The following is a 21,321-nucleotide window of genomic DNA, read 5'->3' on the forward strand; positions in this document are numbered from 1 at the left end:
TGCCTGAGCCAGTCAGATGGAAAAGTAATCCTGTTTGTGCTTCCCCACTGACACAGATGCACAATGAAATGGGCTGTGGCCATGAATGGAAATAGCTTCTGGTCTGGGACCAGAAGGGAATGGACCTTCTGGTATTAGTGTTCCATAACTTCAAGAAAGATGTTCCTAGGACAGGGTAAGATTTGCTGCAAATAGCTGTAGTACTAGTACTGAGAAGTTGCCAGATTTTTTACCAAAGTCAGGATTCTTCAACTCCTTTCTATCGCTGGATAGCATTTTGCACTTCTCTAAATGATACTTTTTTTTTTTTTTAAGATTTTATTTATTTATTCATGAGAGAGACACAGAGAGAGAGAGAGAGAGGCAGAGACACAGGCAGAGGGAGAAGCAGGCTCCATGCAAGGAGCCTGATGTGGGACTCGATCCCGGGTCTCCAGGATCATGTCCTGGACTGAAGGCGGCGCTAAACCGCTGAGCCACCAGGGCTGCCCTAAGTGATACTATATAGGAGAGCCTTGCAGTGGTGGGGAGGTGACTTCCTCTGAAGGATGTGTGTGCAACTGTGAACTTGTAATTTCATGAGGGGCCAGGGTCAGCTGGTATTGGCCTGCATTTTGCTTGGCATGAAATAAGTTCAAGGCACACCTCCTTGTGGCCTTTACTGTGTGGGAAGCATAAATATAACAACTTGGATTCTGTTCCCCTCAACTCTGTCCCTGCGGCACCAGCAGGGAAGTATGCTTCAGATTTCACCTAGGATATGGTCCGAGTTACATTATAAACAGACCAACAGATGGCCAGGTGCTGTGAGAGTTACCTTGGCTCTGATTTGTTTATGGGGGTGAAATTCTTTGGAAACACCACTTCTGGAAATCTGACTTGAGACCCAGCTCAAGGGTCACATGGCATTCAGCTGCTTCTGCAGAGAAAGCAGGGCAGGTCTGCTGATTAATACATGCCAGAATGTGGAAGTGGGGTGCCCTTCAGGCAAACCAGTCCTGCTAGGCCCAGCAGTGTTGATCAACTGGGCCGCTACCCCTGTGCTTGGTGAGTAGAGTACTTGAGATACTAGTAGCTCCGGGTGACCTGACGATGACCTTGCCGCTTGCCTTGTAGGGTTGCTCTGAGGATTAGCTAAGCAGATATGGCTCAGTGCTTAGTAGAGAGCATCGACTCAGGATGTGGCAGGTACTTACTGACAAGCTTGCCTAGACCCTAGTGCAAGTGAGTATGGTGATGGCTGGTACAAAGCTCTGCTAAGTGTGGCCACCGTATTTCATTGGAGAACTCATAAAGCCTTTCACTTATCCTGCACTGCTCCTGTTTTCCCAGGTGTCTTGCTGCCTAGTGCTGTGTCACTTTAGAGTGAACATGACAAAGTGGAGGTGGGGTCCCTCAGCTTTGTGGGACCTTTAGGTGTCCAGGATTTGAGTTGGAACTACAAGTACAAAGTGTATCTGGCCATAACCTACTAGGTTTACTCTACCTCTTGTGATGGACAGAACAAAGGCCAAATATCCAGAAATCTGCGTATTTCTAGGCAGTAGTATATGGTCTTTCTCTTCTTGTGCTTGCTCTCAAAGTCCCAGAACCAAGTCTACCCATGTCTATCTCTGTCTTGCCTCCTAATCTCCAGGAAACAAAACTTGCTTTCTTTTGAAATTTGAAAAACATTACTGTTGTGTTGTCTGCTAAATACTGTCTGTTCTTAAAATTATCATTTAGAGGAGTTGGGATGTTAGCAGACAATATCCCTGAAAGCAGAAATGCTTAATCAGGGGTCTACTTAGGAAAAGAATTTGCATTTTTGTTTTCATTCCCTCAGAAGTTCCCAGACTTTCTGGTTGACAGCATCCTTAGCATCTCCTTTTTTTTGGGGGGGGGGGTGCTCCTAGGCCAAAGGAAATACTTAACAGTATGGTTTATTAGATAGTTTAGATACAAACAACTGAATAAGTATTAATGTCCCCAACAACTGTATGGCTGTTTGAAGAAATAAAACACATAATTTGAAAGGGAAAATATTATACCCTTGCATAATCACACTCTAGTGGGATATGTGTGCCTGTTGGGCACTGCTTAACTCCCCACATCTTAGAGCCATGACAATGTCAGAAGGCACATAGTACATCTAATGTTGAAATTGTCGATTGCCTTGTACCTGTAGTTCCTATAGTACCCCCCTGAGGTACCATGATATCCTTGGCAGTCAGTTTGGGTACCAGGGCACTAACCATCTAATCCTTTTATTTTTTTCTTATTCCTTTAAATTGGGAAATGGTAGGGTATCTTTTGCATAGATCCAGGAATAGGACACCCACTTGAATCGTGCAGCCTTCTTTGGGTTGGAAACAGGTGAAATTCTCTTCCTGTCCCTTGTCTTTAGACTAACTCAACCAGTGAATGTGGCTCTTGCCCTCTTAGCAACAGGTCAGTATGAAAACAGGCAACAACAGCATTTTAGGAACTTTTAGACTTAGAACTTTGCTTGAAGATGATGTCCTCCATATCATAGGAATCCTCCATTCTTACCTGCGCAGGTAGGTTTATGAGTTTCTCCCATTTTCAATTTGTCTCTCCTCCATCTAGCTCTGGTGCTGCACCATTGATTTACCCCTGTCCCTGTGCATCCTGTCTTGGGTTATCTTTTGTGTCTGTAAACTGCACAGGTACAGGTGTAGTTGAAAATGAAACAACAGGCAGGAATGGGATTCTCCACTTGTATGTATCTACATGTTCTGAATGACCCTGGAATCTGTTCCCCAGACCCCATCCAAGCACAATACCCTCCCCCCTTGCTCCTCCCACTATATTCTCTACCCTGGGTCAAGGACCTGTGAAGAACAAAAGCCCAGTGTGGTCACATGGCCCCTGCACTGTGCCATCACCGCCCCCCCCCCAATCCCCAGCTCCTCAAATGCACTGGTATCTCCCCTGCTTCCAGACCTGAGCTGTGCTACTGCATCAGTCCTGCTTTCTCTTAGAAGCCTAGTCCCTCTTGGGCCCTCTCTGCCTCATGTACTGCAGGAGCACACACCCTGCCTGTCCTTGGCCAGAACAGCCCAGCCCTTTTCCTTACAGTGCTTGCCCAAGTATTGCTTAATCATTGGAATAATGTCATGTTGACTGCAGAATTCTGGGCCTGGCATGTAGTTCACATGGGATGCATTGGCTGAGCAAGTGAGAGTCTGGCAGTCACATCTTTCTGTGTGAGGAAGAGAGCTGCTTTCCTTTTCCAGAGCTTCAAGATTAATCTAAAATAGACTCCCCAGGGTGACATTAGTGTGTGGTCAGTGTTGGGTGTTTTCTGTACCTGAGTCAGTCACTGAGCACTTGCTGTGTACTAGGAGGACAAGAGTAATATAAAGGTGGTCCTGGCATGGGCTTCCAGGCATGTGTGCGTGGGGCCAACAGGCGAAGCCACTAGACAGATCAGGGAAACACCAGGTGCAGCAAATGAAAGGCCTGAAGGTCACAGGGCAAGGGGCCCACTGTGGCCGCTATTTAGAGTGTTGATGCTACAGTTGGAGCAATGTGGGGTAGGGTGACCGCTATGGGAAGAATTTATCTAAGGTGGCAACCTGGTTAAATCTGTGTGTCAGAGGTCACCCTGGCTCTAACATAGAGCTGCTTGCCAGTGCCTCTCTTTCTTGGCCCACAACAGACTAGAGAGTCCTGGTGGTTTCCCTTGTATTTTTTGCCACAATGCAGAGTGGCTTCTGGGAGTTTCATACGGGTTCTACTGGCCCTCAGTTTTTGGAGGACTGCACTGCAAGATGCAAGTTGTCTGGGCATGGCCTCTCAAGGTGTGGGTGCTCTTGAGGCTCCTAAGTTGAGTGCAGAACAGGATGTCCCAGGCCCCTCATTGGGGATCGCTCACACCAGGGCCATGGATGTCCCCTGTCATTGGTTTTTCTCACAGCCTCCTGAAAGAAACTTCCAGGTGCTTATGTCTCCCAGGTGCATCTGGTCTGTTAAGCCGTACCATGCCTTCCTTTTGAACTGACAACCTCCAGCAGTTTCTTCCCTTAGGAAATTGACCTCAGTTGTTACAAGTATGTGGATCTGCATTTTGTTTTTCAGTTTCCTTAAGATGAGGTTCCATGTTAATCCCCTAAATGGGGACTTCCTTGGTTCTGAGTTCAACTGGAACTTCACAGGAGTCGTGTTAGACTCCGGAGCGCACTGTAGCTGGTTAGGCCTGATCTTTCTACTTCCTGGATAGGTTATTTTTCTGTGCCTCTGTTTTTTCATTTTTAAAGTGGAGATAAGACCAGAAGCAATCTCAGAGTTGTTTTGAGTATTTAATGTCACTGTGTGTCATGAGAGGGCTGGTTAGAGAAGGGTATTTTAGCTTTTGTGGTGAAACTAGAGGTTAAACCACAGAGATGAGGCAAAGTTGGAGGGTCAGGCTTTCTGTAGGAAAAGCTGTGTTTATTTGGTGAACAAAAAAAATGCAACTTCCTTGGCTCAACGGACCATGTGGGCCTAGCTTGAAAGTGAAGAAAAGTGGTTCTGTCCAGAGTCTTCCATCCTTGGCTTCCCCGAGAGTCCATTTGGAAAGAAGAAAAGGCACAGTCCAGCCCACAAGTTCCAGAAGTCAGTTACCTTGACTTCATCTTGTCTCAGGGACATTGCTTGGAGATTTCCAGAATGTCATTGCTTAATGGAAAATGTGTGGGACTGGTTCCTCCTGGTAGGATGCCCTTGGCCCCCTGGCATTCTGTGCCCTTATGGCTGACAGGGCTCCTCCATTGCCCTGGGACCAGAATGTCTTCTCCAAAGGATGAGATGGGGCCGCCCCTGCCCCTTGTTTACTGTACCTTGTCTGGCATGTGGTTGGCTGTGTAATTCTCAAGTTGCTTTCTGGGAGAAATTGAATGCTGGAAATCAAAGTATAGGTTATTCTTTATCCTCACTTACTGCCACCCTCCCAGGCTCACTTCAGTGCATCCAGACCTCCATCCATGATGGGGCCACATTTATACTTGTTCTCTTTTATTCCTGTGGACATTTTGGTCCCACTGCATAGAGACCCTCTCTTAGCTGACTCCAGGAGTCCTTAAAAACCCCACTGACCTATTTTCCTCCTCTGTGATGCTGCCCCCCGTGTTGATACTTGTATCTAAGCACTCAGAATGTCCTGCATCTCTCTGTGCCTGGTCCATGGCCACCATATGAAGGGATCCTGGCCAGCTGGCACATTGTCCGTCATTCTTTCCTCTCTCTTCCCCTCCTGCCTCACTGGCCCCACTCCAGTTTCTGTAGTTGTCTAACAAATTATTACCCTCATCGACTTACCTGTGGAGGATTTTTTTTTTTAAGGTTTTATTTATGTATTCAGTAGAGTCATACACAGAGAGAGGCAGAGACACAGGCAGAGGGAGGAGCAGGCTCCACGCAGGGAGCCTGATGCGGGACTCGATCCCGGGTCCCCAGGATCAGGCCCTGGGCTGAAGGTGGAGCTAAACTGCCGAGCCACCCGGGCTGCCCCTGTGGAGGATTTTTGAGGGAGTGCTCCGAAGTCTCTGCAGTCCTATGCACAGCTTCCCATTCTCCCCCTTCTTCCCCACAGTTTCCTGCAAACTCTCCTGACCCAGTAGCTTCTCCACCTGGAGCCTGCAGTTGGGTCTTGCCTGGCTCCCCTCCAGAGACAAGAGGTTTGGAGTTTTTTGTTTTGTTTTGTTTTTTAAGATTTTATTCATTTATTCATGAGACACACAGAGAGAGAGGCAGGTAGAGGAAGAAGTAGGCTCCAGGTAGGGAGCCTGCAGTGGTACTCCATCCCAGGACTCCAGGATCAAGCCCTGGGCCGAAGGCAGGTGCTAAACCACTGAGCCATCCAGGGATCCCCTGGGGTTTTTTTTTGTTTTTTTTTTTTTAAATCAGTTTACTGTTTTGTTTATGCCCTTTATTTTTTTATTTTTTAAAGATTTTATTTATTCATGAGAGACAGAGAGAGAGGCAGAGACAGGCAGAGGGAGGGCTCCATGCAGGGAGCCCGATGCGAGTCTAGATCCCGGGTCTCCAGGATCACACCCTGGGCCGAAGGCAAGCGCCAAACTGCTGGGCCTCCAGGGCTGCCCATATTTTTATTTTTAAAAAGATTTTCTTTATTTGACAGAGTTAGGCATAAGCAAGGGAGGAATGGGCAGAGGGAGAGGAAGAAGCAGGCTTCCTGCCAAGCAGAGAGCCTGACGTGGGGCTGGATCCCAGGACCCAGGATCATGACCTGAGCCGAAGGCAGGCAGGCTTCTAACCAACTGAGCCACACAGGCGCCCCTATAGTACCTTTATGTTAAAAGGTAACTGAATCAAGAGCCACACATGAGTATGAGTAAAAATATTCGTGAGAACAAAACAGCATTGTTAAATTCTGTGTAGATGATCATACTGTCTGCTGACACCTCTGTGCACAACTTTTCACACTGGCACCAGACAGGGACTCTTCCTTGTCAACACTGGAATGAGTGAAATGAAAACAGGAACACACAAGGGGTGATTAAATGCCATCCACCTAAAGCTGCCCTGTGAACCCTCCCACAGCTCCACTTGAGCCCTGGCATGTCACACTCAGGTGGCCGTAGACCTTGCTTCTCTGAGATTAAGGTCCCACTCTTTATTGATTAAATCTCTGAGCTTGGAGAAACCCTTCTCTGTCTTCTTTGCTGCTCACCTCAGCCATGAAGGCATACTTTGTGAAGGCTTCCATGCATGGCTGGAATGCAGCTTCCAGAGTACTTCCTTCCTTCTCCCCATGTCCTACTCAGTGATATGTAATTCAGCCTGGCTCCATGGTGTCACACACACTACCCCTCCCCTTTCCTTGTTCTCTCTTCTGAGCAAGCTCTTTCTAATGGTTCCACACCTTATCCCACCCTTTGGATGCTTCCCCTCCCTGGATCGATACGTGACCTCCTTTCTGTTCTCATTTGGGTGCATTTACTCAAAGTCACTGGGCCCCAGGGCCAATCTTGTCCTTTCTTAGCTTCCAACTGGGCTTACCTCATACAGCCCTCATGTGCCTCCCTCCCACCAATAGTGCCTCCATCCCTGCTGTCCTGCCTTGATTCATGACGCAAGCACTTCTTTCCAGGACCCCATGGCCATTGATTCTGGCCAGACTTGTACCAGAAGTACCCCTGATGGGAGAGAGGAAGTATCTTATGTCTTCAGAGTCTGGAGCAGGCCTATCCAGTCACATCTGCCTCTGGAAACTATTGTAGTCCACGATGATTCTCATTGATCCCACCTTCAAGTGAGGTTGCTTTAGGGAGAAATGCCCCTTTGTTGTCCTGAACTTCTGGAGCGCCACTCTTGACTTGGGGGCTTTCCAGAGTGCTGTCCAGTTCCCCATCTTTAGCACCGTGCAATAGGTACCAGGAAATGGCTTCACACCTACTGTCCCTGTAAGTATTCTTCCTGGGCTGGTGTTCTCGTGGTAGGGCACACCCATATTTAGAGGTTGCCATACGAGCTTCTCTCCCCTTCTCCAATCTCAGGAGGACCCTGAGAGGGCCCAGACTATAAATACTCACCTGGTGTCTTGGACACAGTTGGGCCTCATTAAATATCTGAGCTTAGTACTGGATGCTAAAGGCCACATCTAGACTCCTCTAAGGTGCACTGCTGTAACAAACCCACCCTCCAGTGCCTTGGATAGTAGCACTAGTGTTTCTTTCCACAGTGTTGTGCCTCCTGTGAGCTAAATGATTAACGAATTATTCAGTTTGGGGTTTTGAGTGATTGGCATCCCATCAGTGGAAAGACAAAAGCCACTCGTAGGTCTCTTACTGTTTGGTGAAAAAGGATTAAAGAACAGTCTTTCCTCTTAAAGCAAACATGGCTTCAGTTCTCAGACTATGTAAGATGCAGGGTCTTGCATGTGATGGCCTTGGGCTATTCCCACCTGGATCCCTTCCTTGCACCAGCCTCCTCCTTGTAGCAAGGTCCTCTAACTGTTCACTAGCCAGTTGACAGCTAGACCTGCAGTCAGCAGCCAGAGCACCCTGGAAGGAATGCTGTCTCATTGACCAAATCAGTTTTGTCAGTTTGGGGGGCTTACCCTGCATCTAGGACACCTGTGTGGGAGTGGTCAGTCTCAGGCCAGGAGCTCCAGCTTTCCACAGCCCCCTAGAAGAGACTCAGCACCGAGTTGCATTTACACAGCAAGCTTTCCCTTGGTGCTTTTCAAATTTGGTAACTTGCCAGGACTGCATTTACAAAAACCTTTGTGGGGACCTTGGTTTAAATTACGCTTGGATTGAATTATAAAGGAACTCCTTAGCAACCAGAGTGCCTAGCATGTGGTAAGTGTGTTCCAGAAAGAAAACTGTGACAGAGCCAGTGAACTTGTCTTTTTTCGTCCCCTGTCTGCCATACCAGAGTGTGATTGTAAAACCTGCCCCTTTTTCCTTAGCCATTGCCTGACTTTCCCAGCCAGAGACATTTTCTTACCCCCACTCAACTTCTAGTTTATTACTGGAGATGCTCATTAGATGCAGGTGACTTCTAGATTACAAAGTCTTTCTTATTCCAGGGACTGAGTTTAAAGGTGATTTTCCCTTTTTCTTGCCAGTAGAAGTGTCAGAAACACGGTACACAGAAAGAATGTCAAATAAGTACACATTTGAACAGATGTTTCTTCTCGTTAATAGAGGGTGGGTTAGTGTGTTTCTCGAGGGCAGTTTGCCTTAACAGCATGTACCCCCTGATCTGTGGTTTTGTTAGAATAATTGGACCAGATGCACAGAGTTGCCATTGTGAGGATGCTTGTGGCAGGATTTGTGTTGTTGGCATGGCCTGAAGCAGGGGTCGTTCAGGTGAGGGGAGTATACAGGATGGGGTGCTCACAGGCATTGAGCTATGTTTCTCACACCCCCTTGTGCAGGTCACAAGAGGTGCCCACTTTATTTCTCTCTAAATAAACTTTGAAAATCTGGTTAATAAAGTGTTAGGTTGAATGTGGATTCATTTTTAGGTTATCAGCAGTTATCTTGTAGGATTTCTTGAATCAGCAAACATATTATTTTCAGTTACCAAGGAAATGTTCTTAGTGAGTGTGAGGCTTTACCTTGAGCACTCACACAGGGGCTGTGTGAGCCAATCTCCCTTCCTGTCCCCAATCACCAAACAGAATTACTGACTTGGCTCGATATTTCTTGAGCCACAAGAGCAAAAAATTTTGATGTAAAGAACATATATGGGGGCTCACAAATCATCCTCTCTCCCACACAGGCAGTGTCCCATAAAAACTCAGATGGGGGCAGCCTGGGTGGCTCAGCGGTTTAGTGCCACTTTCAGCCCAGGGCGTGATCCTGGAGACCCGGGATCGAGTTCCGCGTCGGGCTCCCTGCATGGAGCCTGCTTCTCCCTCTGCCTGTGTCTCTGCCTCTCTCTGTGTGTCTCTCATGAATAAATAAATAAAATCTTAAAAAAACAAAAAACCTCTCAGATGTTGTGAAAACCTAATTTGTTGCTTATTCTACCCCTTTCCGATGGATTCCCACAGCCCTTGCCTGCTCATGCTCAGCTCTACTCTCTGAACTATGTCCCTCACGCCCCTCACTGTTGGTGTTTGATCTCTTCCCTGCTATAGGATGCATCTTTGAGGAGAGCTGACACAGGGGCCCCTTTTAGTCAGTGGCTAAAGGAGTGGCTCTCTGGTCAGCTTGACCACTTTCCACCAGAGGAGCTCAGCCCTTGGGGGTCACAGCCACCTGTTACTATGCATGGTGCCCATCTGCTTCCTGGTTTCTGATGATGGCTTTTCTCTTTCCTTGTAGAGTGCCCAGTGAAGAATGTGATGGGATCAGTAGCATGTCTGCGGAGAGCGGCCCTGGGACGAGATTAAGAAATCTGCCAGTAATGGGGGATGGACTAGAAACTACCCAAATGTCTACAACGCAGGCCCAGGCCCAACCCCAGCAAGCCAACGCAGCCAGCACCAACCCCCCGCCCCCGGAGACCTCCAACCCCAACAAGCCCAAGAGGCAGACGAACCAACTGCAATATCTGCTCAAAGTGGTGCTCAAGACACTATGGAAACACCAGTTTGCGTGGCCTTTCCAGCAGCCTGTGGACGCCGTCAAGCTAAACCTCCCTGTGAGTAACTTGGGCAGGACCTGGGGCTGCTGTCCTCTAGGTGTCTTCCTGTGTTGCAGTGGTGAGGGTGGGCTCAAGGTCGGGGTGAGGCAGAGAGAGCTTTGGGGCCCAGCTTTGAACTAACTCCCAATACTCACAAGGCCCTTGAGTGAGTGATTTCTATAGTCCTGATGGGTAGAAGTAGGAAGGGGGAGGAGATTGTTCCGAGGCACACAGTAACTGGTTCTTAGATATTAGGATCCAGGAGATAACTGTGTAGAGAGGTTGAAATGGGGGTGAAAGAGTGCTTGCAGCTTTCCTTCTGATGATTCCATAGGGGAGCTGAAGTGGGAACAATCAGTGGCCCAGGCCCCCTACTTCTCAGACATGGTTGGCTGGCTCAGGATTAGTGGAGTGGTTGGTCACACTGTGGAAGGGGAACTGGTTTGCTGCAATGCCTTTTCTGGTATTGGCATCATCATCATCGTCATCACCCAGAGCACAGGGCAGGAAAAGGTAGGGGAATATCTCTCAGGGAGCAAGCACGTGGAGGGATCCTGGTTGGAGAGCAGAGGGGTGGGTGCAGCTGTGCCCTCAACTGCCTCTATGCACACTATCCACCTACTGTGTTGTAGCCACAGTGCACTTGCTCTTGTTCTTTTGTACCTCTGCTCTTCTCTTTCCCTAGAGAGTTTTCCTTTTGCCCACATCCCTAGCAAATGGTTCTGGAGATGAATTTGCATCTCTAACTGAGCCTCAGGGAAAGAAACAGGTTAGATGCTTTTTTCCCTTCTCTTCAAAGCATCAAGGACTGATTGTCTTTAAGTTAACCTTTGCTATTTGCTAAGTCCCATACAGCCCCTGATGAGGAATTAGGTGATTATTGCTGTAGACCCAGGCTAGGGTCTGTGAGTGTTAGAACTGCACCGGCATAGGAACCTTAGCCTCTGCCAGGCATCCAGTTTCAAGAAGGATGAGTACAGTAATGTGACCCTTCCTGTCTGGAAAGCTGCTGAGTCTGTGACAACTGTCCACTTATTTATGTCTGCTGAATAGGTGTCATATGCATTTGGGAAGAGCAAGTCAGGAGGAGGCACTGCAGGTCTAGATCATGAATTGGCTCAAGAGAGGGGTTAGAGGTAAAAGAGGGTCCTTGCAGATCTGGGCTTCAGAGGCGGTTCATGCTGTTGACCACGAGAAGGAGTAGAAGCAGACAGCCAGTCACCGGAGAGGGGTGGGTGGGTTTTTGGGAGAGCTTGTTACAGCATAACCTTGGGCTGGGTGGGGCCGAGCTATATAGGGTCCATAGGTAAGGGTGACCTTCCCAGAGAAAATGCAAAGAATGGGGAGAGAAGCAAGCTGAGGGCCCTAATTCAAGGGGGCTGAGGCTTCGACAACACCAGAGAGGGGGTGAGAGGCCTGCAGAGGAGCCAGGAGAAGCTCGAGCAGAGAGCAGCCCCCGAAGTTCCCACCTCAGAGGCTGCAGGGAGGTCAAAGAGATGAGGATTCCAACCTGACCCTCCTGTTGGCCTTTAGGAGGGCATTGGTGACCTTAGGAAGATGTGACGCAGAAGTAGAAACCAGATTCTCGACGGTGTGAATGAGAAGGTGAGGATGCGAAGCCATCATTTCAAGAAATTTGGCTTTGAAGGGAAAGCGCGGCAGGGCCTGAGTGGAGGAGGGGTTGGTTTGTTAAAGGAAGACACAGAGAGGGGGCTGAGACGGTGAAGACAGAGGAGAAGTGGGTGCTGGGGGACGGAGACCCTGAGGAGGCACCGTCCCAGCCAGCAGGACAGACACGGGTATGGGTGGTTTGTAAGGTCCAGTGTCAGGGGAGTTTGAGGTCACTCACCATGAGGTAGAGGCCAGGCTCCCCAGGGCTCAAGGGTGAATCTCTGTCTCCACCACTGTTAGACGTTGGAAGAGGCCATTGGAAAGGTGCTGCTGATCTGGTATCTTCAGGGAGGTGGGAGAGCGAGGAGCTGGCCCAGAGAAGCAGGGCACAGCTGGTCAGCTGGGAGCCATATCATGTTTAAAGCCTGGTTTTCTGGGGACCTCTCCCCATCCTTGAGGAAATATTAATACAGCCACCAAAAGAAGGGTTCCTTCTTTTTCTTTTTCTGACACCTTCCAGGAACCTTGACCTGCATTTTTGCTTCGATCCCTGCTGGACTTTAACTAGAACGCCTGCCTCTTTTGTACAGTAAACCTGTACAGTTGGATTGTTATGCCCCTAACTCCTTGCCTGCCCCGCGGGCCCCCCCCTCCCCCCCGTCCTGTTTGCCCTTGAGCCACTTGATGGGCCATGGGCAATTCAAGCACTTGACACCATCACTGGCCATAGAATAAAATACGTTTCCACTGAGGTACATATATTTGGCCTTGGTTCTCTTGGGCAAGGTGGTCAGAGCCATAATATAACAGAAAATCTGGTGCCGTCTGTTTTCATGGCCTCCTGGCCGGGTACCCAGGCATGCACGTGCAGCCCTTGTCTGATCAGGGCCATGATTTCTGCAACTCATTACATGTAAGCTTGTTGCTTTTGTCCCTTTCTTGTGGGTATCAGAGCAACTTAAAATCTCACACCCTCTGCTCACCTTTTCAGTACTGTCCACCATTTCCAGGCAAAACCTTGGCACTTGCTAAAGGATAAACCTATCTTTCTGCCATCGGGTTCCCACTTGGACTTGGGCTCGGACTTGGGGCTCTTCAATTACGGGAGCCTTTGAGTTTGCAGTCCTTAGTGGAGTGGGCCAGATGCACACAGGTCCCCCTATCTTGGCTCAGTGATTCTTCTACCTGGAAACCTGATGTGTTTCCTGTTCTGCCCCAAATACCTGGTGGTGTTTTTTTGTTTGTTTGTTTGTTTGTTTGTTTTTAAATATTTAGTTTTAAGGTAGGTTTTGATTTAGAGAAAAGCTGATAATAGTAGAGTCTGATTTGAAGGGCTTTAGAACATCTATACCTGCCATCTGGCTCCTTCTGTTTGGCACTTGTAGAATAAGATACAGAGGTTTGAGGAGTGGGGTCTGCTGATTTTTTTTTTTTTTTTTAACTTGGCTGATTTTTTTTTTTTTTTAACTTGAGGATTGTGTAGGTTGTCCAGATTCCTTATTAACCTGGTTAGTTCAACTATATCCAGGTACTACTAATGGGTCCTTAGAAAGACTCTGTGCTAGTAAGAGAGATGGAAGTATGATGAACTTGAGTGAAGGTGGAGGCTTCTACTCTGTCCTCCTCAGTATGCCCAGAAGCCAGGGGTCCAATGCCAGGTGGGCTTCCATGCTGCTTCCATTCGATTTCACATTTTATGGACATTAACATTTCAAATGGTAGGGGAAAAGTAGAACCTAGATAAGAACCACTTTTAAAAAGGCTATATGTTTTCCTCATTATTTATTAAAAATTATAAAGGATTTTAACATCACACACAAAAAGATAGGAAAAAAACATAGATCTCCATAATGACAACCTGTTCTCAGACCAGGGCAGTTGACATACTTTTACATTTTCCCGCCAGATTTCCACGTAGCATTTAAGAATTCTTCCCTAATTTACTTTATGTGGGGGTTCCCCCTTGAGATCGCTTGGTGAGACTGTGGAAGAGCTTCAGTCTGTGCTACGGCTCTCATCTTTGTTCTTGGAGTGAGATCCACAGGCCCACCATAAGTGCTTCATGGCCGGGGAGGTGACACTGGCCTTTTGCTCTCTTTGCTCTCCAGGATTACTATAAAATCATTAAAACACCTATGGATATGGGAACAATAAAGAAGCGCTTGGAAAACAACTATTACTGGAATGCTCAGGAATGTATCCAGGACTTCAACACTATGTTTACAAATTGTTACATCTACAACAAGGTGAGATGTGGTGGCAAATGTCCTGCTGCCAGAGGGGGAGGGCAAGTGGGGGGGAAGGGAAAGGAAGGGAGGAGATGGAGACAGGCATATCTGGAGCCTGTGGACAGGGGTACTTGGGAGCGGATGGGATTCTAGTCTGATGGGAGGAGACCATTTGGAGGCACAAATAATGGGACCCATGGTTTTGCCTGTGACCGAGTGTTTCTTTTTCCGGGAGGAGGGTGCTGGCTTTGTTTGACTTCCAAGCATCCTTGTTAGCTTGAAGCATGTGCTTGTGGTGCCCTTGGGATTTCTAGTAGAGAAGCTGTGAGGATAGTGAAGACTCATTAAAAAAAAAATCCCATTTGGGTGATAAAAGTGGTCAGGAAGGAGCCTACTAAAATGTAGTTATGAAAAGGTGTGCTCAAATAGAAAACTCAGTGTGAGAGAGGGTGTGATGGGCCCCACCGCATCTGGAACTGTGGACATGACCATTGACAACTTACAGCCGTAGAATTGTCCCCTGATCTCACATGTAGACCTGAAGGTCACTTCTTAACCCCATTAGCCAACCCTTTCGGCTCGGCTGTGCCATGAAGCCAGATCATTTGTTTACAGTTCAGACCACAGATGTGATTAAAACCAACCCTTTCATATAGAACGGCTCTGGAGGGAGACCCTATACAGAACTCAGCTTTTGGCCTCTGCTGGTGTAGTGGGTAAAATTGCCCAGAAGAGATGGGTAGGTGAGTTTCTTGAAGTTTACTGTGTTTTTTTAAAAGTCTCAGCTCCCACTGCTAGGTTTAAGTGACATGTGCACAGATGAGGTTCTTGGGTTAGAGCTGAGTGGGAACAGCATGTTGGAGATGAGGCAACAGAGTGGGGACCCATAATTCAGTTCAAGATAGGCAATGCCCCAGCCCTAGTGAGTTGCCTTGAGGGTACACTGGGGAGCTTTGTCAGAGCCCTGCTAGCTTATCTGTGGCAAGAAATCCTGTGTAATTCAAATATTTGTAAATGAGGTTGAATTGTGTCAAAGGAGGGCTTCTGTCAGTGATTGGCAGGGCTTGTTAGATACTTAAGACATTAGGATGGCTTCTCAGGCCAGAGCTTAAAAGAATGGAGAGGGAGGTGCAGGCAGACAGGTGCTGGTTCAGGCACATGAGCCTCTGTGATATCTGGTGGTATAACTGTTGTGGCCCTTTAGGGTTCAGGTCGGGGAAGGACCCCAACTATGATAACTTGATGCTTTGGAGCAGGGAATGGGTGGCACAGGGTGGGGAGCTCTTGCTCCGTCTGGACAGGTGGTGAGGGCTTTCTGACTCTCACCCCCGTGTCTCCTTTTCCAGCCTGGAGATGACATAGTCTTAATGGCAGAAGCTCTGGAGAAGCTCTTCTTGCAGAAAATCAATGAACTGCCCACTGAAGAAACTGAGATCATGATAGTCCAGGCAAAAGGAAGAGGACGTGGGAGGAAAGAAGCAGGTAGGGTACCTCCAGTGCCCCCTGCCCTGTTGGCCTCACACTGAAACAGCAAGGATTGGCTTTCCTTCCCTCCCCCCAAGTCTTTTTTTTTTATTTTTATTTTTATTATTTTTTTAATTTTTATTTATGATAGAGAGAGAGGCAGAGACACAGACAGAGGGAGAAGCAGGCTCCATGCACCGGGAGCCCGACGTGGGACTCGATCCCGGGTCTCCAGGATCGCGCCCTGGGCCAAAGGCAGGCGCCAAACTGCTGCGCCACTCAGGGATCCCTCCCCCCCAAGTCTTTACCCCTTCTCCAGATTGAGTGGAGGACCAGGGGCCGGGAGGCAGGCTTAGTGGTGGATGCGCCCCAGAGGGTCACAGGACTGCGTGACCTCTCACAAAGTAGAAATAGTTGGGCTGTGCCCTTTTTGATGGACTTCAGTTAAAAAGAAAGTGTGGGATCCCTGGGTGGCGCAGCGGTTTAGCGCCTGCCTTTGGCCCAGGGCGCGATCCTGGAGACCCGGGATCGAATCCCTCTTCGGGCTCCCGGTGCATGGAGCCTGCTTCTCCCTCTGCCTCTCTCTCTCTCTCTCTCTCTTTCTCTCTCTCTCTGTGTGTGTGTGACTATCAAATAAATAAATAAATAAATAAATAAATAAGTGTAATTTTTTTCAAGGGATTTTTTTTTTTTAAGATTTTATTTATTCATGAGAGAGAGAGAGGCAGAGACATAGGCAGAGGGAGAAGTAGGCTTCCCACAGGGAGCCTGATGTGGGACTTGATCCCAGAACCCTGGGATCACGACCTGAGCCGCAGGCAGATGCTCAACCACTGAGCCACCCAGGTGACCCTCAAAGCATTTTTAAGTTATTTGAATTCTTCATCCCATCTTAGAGAAAAGAAATTAACTCAGCTAAGGGCAGTTTTAACTAATAATCCCTATCCTGGAACCTTGAGGTTGGTTAATTGAGTTACCATAAGATGCTTATGTTAGAGCCAGGCCTTCTTTTTGATGCTGCTGAAGTCGAAGTGAAGCCCTCCCCTCCTTGTCCATCTCAGCACCCACTCTGTTCCCTGCCCGTCTCTCAGCCTGACACAGGATTCCAGAGGCAGCTGCTGGGGAGGGAGGAGGGGAAACAATGAAATGTTTCTGTCTAGGAAAGGCTTGAACAGCTGCCTTGTGCATCTTGCCGTCCTCAGCTCTGTCTGAGGGTGGCCCACGCTGTGAGTTGTTTGCTTCTCTACAGAAGGCTTTCACCTGACATCCTACACCCTGCCTAGAGGTGGTGGCTTCACGGGAGCAAAGGGGGTTGGCTGGATCCCAGACAGCGCTGAGGGGTAGCCAGGGAGGTGTGGTCCTGAGGGGCACTTCTTAGCTGTGGATCCTGCAAGGAGGTGTCCAGTATCCTTAAATCCAAGAGCCCTGCCCTTGTGCCTTAGGACCAGGAGTTTGATCTGCACATGGGACAGACACAGGGTATTGTATGTTTGGGCTCCCCCGCACAGCTGCAGGGAGGCAGTCTGAGCCGATCACAAAGGGCAGCAGCCGTCCAGCCTCCTCCTGTGGCTCAGGGAGGTGGAAGTTTGCCAGTTTCCAGAAACCTTGGCCAGGGCTGCCGATGCGGGCCTCCTGCCAGAATTGCTTACTCAGAAGGCAGCGCTTCTGGGAATGAGGACAGCTCTGTCCAAAAGCGCCAAGGAACATTTTTCCACTCTCCATCTACAGTCCTGGTGCTAACTCTCAGCATGTGTTTCCTGCTCCTCTGGCCCAGGCCTCCATGCTCCTGAAGGCGTCTTTGTGCCTGATATGGGACTTGAAGCCAGGACGCCTCAGAAAATGTGGAATGCAGTGTGCTGCAGCTCTCAGAGAACCTAAGGGCAGGTGGACCAATTTGGCCGAGGTCTAGGGTGTTCGGGTTATTCTGTCTCTTAGGCAAATAGTTACCATGACACTATGTGCCAAGTTCCCACAGATGTGTGCTCCCCATATTGTGACACTATCCCCATAAGGTCAGCCACCGTGTGTTGGGCTTGGCATCTAACCACGTGTCCCTTTTACGATTGATAGGGACGGCAAAACCTGGTGTCTCTACGGTACCAAACACAACGCAAGCATCGACTCCTCCGCAGACCCAGACCCCTCAGCAGAACCCTCCACCTGTGCAGGCCACACCTCACCCCTTCCCTCCAGTCACCCCCGACCTCATCGTCCAGACCCCCGTCATGACAGTGGTGCCTCCCCAGCCACTGCAGACGCCCCCACCGGTGCCCCCTCAGCCACCACCCCCACCCGCACCAAACCCCCAGCCTGTGCAGAGCCATCCGCCCATCATCGCGGCCACCCCACAGCCTGTGAAGGTGAGCATCCTCTGTGTGTGTGTGTGTGTGTGTGTGTGTGTGTGTGTGTGTGAGAGAGAGAGAGAGAGAGAGAGAGAGTGTGTGTGTGTGTGTGTGTGTGTGGCCCAGCCCAGCCACTGGTGGGCTTTTACCACCTCAGCTGGTGCCTGCCCTTGTGTGTGTGTGTGTGTGTGTGTGTGTGGCCCAGCCCAGCCACTGGTGGGCTTTTACCACCTCAGCTGGTGCCTGCCCTTGTCTTCTCCATAGCAGAGAGGTAAGCAGGAGACAGTCACCTCTCCTGGCTCCTGGGGCACTTGTGGGTATTTTGCGGGCAGGGGTTGGGGAGTATTATGCATTGTTTAAGTCATGGCCTCGAAGCTACTGCCCTGCTGGCCTGGAGATCCCGTAGTTGAGACCCACTTCTCAGGGGCTTGCTGACCCCTTCTCCCCTCTAATGTAGACTGTGCATATGCCTCCTGTGGGAGGCCAGTGTGACAAGGCTTGACTCTGAGCGACTTCCCTGGCATTAAGTAGGAAGCTGCTCTGGGCGGTTTCTTTGGCCTCCAGTGAGCAGGTTCTGCACTCAGGTGTGTGCTTCGTCCTGCCACTGGCAGGGATCCTATCCCAGCTGCAGAGCAGAGTGATGGGAGAGGGTCTTTCTTTGCCGTGGTCCTTCACCCATGGAGTTACCTTTGAGCCCCATTCCCCATGAATGTTGGAACCTTAGAAAGGACCTAGCTTCAGGAATGATCTGAGGGACGGTTGTGCCAGCTGCCACCTCTGACCGTGCTTGTTGCACGTGTGCTCTCGGCAGACAAAGAAGGGAGTTAAGAGGAAAGCGGATACCACCACCCCCACCACCATCGACCCCATTCATGAACCACCATCACTACCCCCGGAGCCTAAGACCACCAAGCTGGGCCCCCGGCGGGAGAGTAGCCGGCCTGTGAAGCCTCCCAAAAAGGATGTGCCCGACTCGCAGCAGCACCCAGTGCCAGATAAGAGCAGCAAGGTCTCAGAGCAGCTTAAGTGCTGCAGTGGCATCCTCAAGGAGATGTTTGCCAAGAAACACGCAGCCTATGCCTGGCCGTTCTACAAGCCCGTGGATGTAGAGGCGCTGGGTCTGCATGACTACTGTGACATCATCAAGCACCCCATGGACATGAGCACAATCAAGGTGAGCAGATGCCCCCTCAGAGCTGGGGGCCAGTCTTCCTAGGACAAAGAAGGTCAGAAGCTCCTAAGCTGGTCCAAGAGGAAGGCCCAGGCCTTGGGCTCTGGTGAATGTGCCCTAGTAACTATCTCTTCTTACCAGCTCAAAGAAGCCCAGCGCCCCCTGCTGGGAATTGTGAGGACAACCTCCAAGACCATGTGCTTGGGGATTTTCTTCTCAAACAGGAGCCTTGCCATCGTCTCTAAGGACGATGTGGCCTTGGGCCCCAGTGCCCACCGGCACCTTGCACAGTACATGCTCCAGGTGAGGTTGAAGGTTGGTGATTTTGCTAGGCTCTGTGTCATGGAGAGGGTCTTGATGTTATCTCTCAGTAGGAGTCACACAATCCTGCCATTTTCATTGTAATATTTTGAGGCCTTTTGATTATGTTTGTTTATTTTAAGCTATTTTGCATTTCTGTTTGGGAGTGGCATAAGCCTGCCCAAACATGGGACAGGGAGGGGAGGGTACAGTGCTGGTGTGCCTTTTTTTTTTTTTTTTTTTTTTTACTTTTTAAAAAATTTTTATTTTATTTATTCATGAGAGATAGGCAGAGACACAGGCAGAGGAGAAGCAGGCTCCATACAGGGAGCCCGACATGGGACTCGATCCCAAGTCTCCAGGATCACGCCCTGGATGAAAGGTGGCACCAAGCTGCTGAGCCACCCGGGCTGCCCTTACTTTTATTTTTCAAAGATTTTTTAAAGTTTTTTATTTATTTACTCATGAGAGGGGCAGAGACACACAGGCAGACAGAAAAGCAGGCTCCCTGTAGGGAGCCCGATGCAGGACTTGATCCTGGGATCCCAGGATCATGCCCTGAGCCAAAGGCTGACGCTCAACTGCTGAGCCACCGGGCATCAACCTGGGAAGCATCCTGGGTTGCTTCTTTTTTTATTTATTTATTTATTTTTTTTAAGATTTTATATACAGAGGCAGAGACATAGGCAGAGGGAGAAGCAGGTTCCATGTAGGGAGCCTGATACGGGACTTGACCCCAGGATCATGACTTAAGCCAAAGGCAGATGCTCAACCACTAAAAAGATTTATTCATTTTAGAGAGCTTGATGAGCAAGCATGGGGAAGAGCAAAGGGGAAGAGAGAAACTTTCGTAGCCTCCGTGCTGAGCCCAAAGCCCAACATGGGGGCTTGATCTCATGACCCTGAGATTATGACTTAAGGTGAAACTAAGAGTCAACTGGGCCAACCAGGGGCCCCCGCTTGTGTTCCTTTTGACCAGTGTCTTGCCCTGTGTCACCAAGACTGGTGTATGTCAGGTCAGAACTGGTCCCAACCCTCTCCTTACAGGCTCTGCCTCCATTTGTTCTCTGTCCACTTACCCCTTAGCCCATCATAGTGATCAGGGTGGGTGGATTTGGGATGGTAGCAGGGTACTTCCCAGCCCTGAGACTTGCTTCTGAGTGTCTCCTTATCCACTTGACATAGAGAACTAAGGTGATGACCTCTCCTCTGCTCTACTGAGAAGCCATCTTCCTCCTACAGATAGCCCTCCTGGCTGTCACATACCCATTGGAACAGGGGCAGGCATAACCAACAAGGACCTGTCTTATATTTTCAGTCTAAACTGGAGGCCCGTGAATACCGTGATGCTCAGGAATTTGGTGCTGATGTCCGATTGATGTTCTCCAACTGCTACAAGTACAACCCTCCCGACCATGAGGTGGTAGCCATGGCCCGCAAGCTCCAGGTGAGGCTCTGAGGAAGCTCTGAGCACATCCTGTGATAGACAGGCTGGGGTCCTGGGTGTGCCAGGCCTCTATGGGCTTTTGTAGATTTTATTTTTTTCATTTGCTTTGGTATGAGGCCGTGTTGTTTTGAAGATAGACTCAAGCCAGGATAATGTGTCTTTTTACATTGAAATTATTTCATTATAATTAAAGCAGGATAGTTAGTTTGGGCCTTGGGCATCTTGGGTTTTGTTCTGGGGTGTCCCACTGAAAGCCCCCTGCCCTGTACCTGCATTTGGTTGCCCTTGGCCAAGAATTCATGTGCTGTGCATGCCTTTCTACAAAACAGACCTATCTCACGTTGGTGAATGATACTCTTGTAAGGCAGACGCTTTGACACAGCTGTGAGCTAAAGTAACTGCTCACCTGTAGACATTTCTTCACCAGGGCCTTGAAATCTATTGCCTTCTAGCTGTGGAGTGGCTGCTTGTAGGCGTTCCATGAGGCCACATCTCCATCTTGGGTGCCCTTGGGGATGGTGGCCCCTGCAGGTTGTTTCAGGTGGCGCACAATGCATGCTGTCAGGTGCACCTGTGGTTGGGAGGGAGGAAGCGGGTGACCACACAACATGTGAACTAACTTCGCTTTGCTTTATTTAAAAAGGGAAAAATATACCCAGAATTCAACAGTGG

General features: G+C 49.1%; 1 protein-coding gene across 1 annotated transcript in view; it reads left to right on the forward strand.

The window, feature by feature from the left end:
• BRD4 (bromodomain containing 4) overlaps positions 1-21,321 on the forward strand; it is a 93,946-nt gene that overhangs the window by 46,585 nt on the left and 26,040 nt on the right. Inside the window, exons 3-8 of the mRNA XM_035702495.2 lie at positions 9,786-10,104; positions 13,806-13,943; positions 15,272-15,407; positions 17,460-17,749; positions 18,543-18,905; positions 20,521-20,649. Of these exons, the coding sequence (XP_035558388.1) occupies positions 9,820-10,104; positions 13,806-13,943; positions 15,272-15,407; positions 17,460-17,749; positions 18,543-18,905; positions 20,521-20,649 (1,341 nt within the window). The 5' untranslated portion in view covers positions 9,786-9,819. The remainder of the gene's footprint in view (positions 1-9,785; positions 10,105-13,805; positions 13,944-15,271; positions 15,408-17,459; positions 17,750-18,542; positions 18,906-20,520; positions 20,650-21,321) is intronic.

Source organism: Canis lupus, chromosome 20 (genome assembly GCF_003254725.2).
Source record: "Canis lupus dingo isolate Sandy chromosome 20, ASM325472v2, whole genome shotgun sequence".
Taxonomy (NCBI): Eukaryota; Metazoa; Chordata; class Mammalia; order Carnivora; family Canidae; genus Canis; species Canis lupus.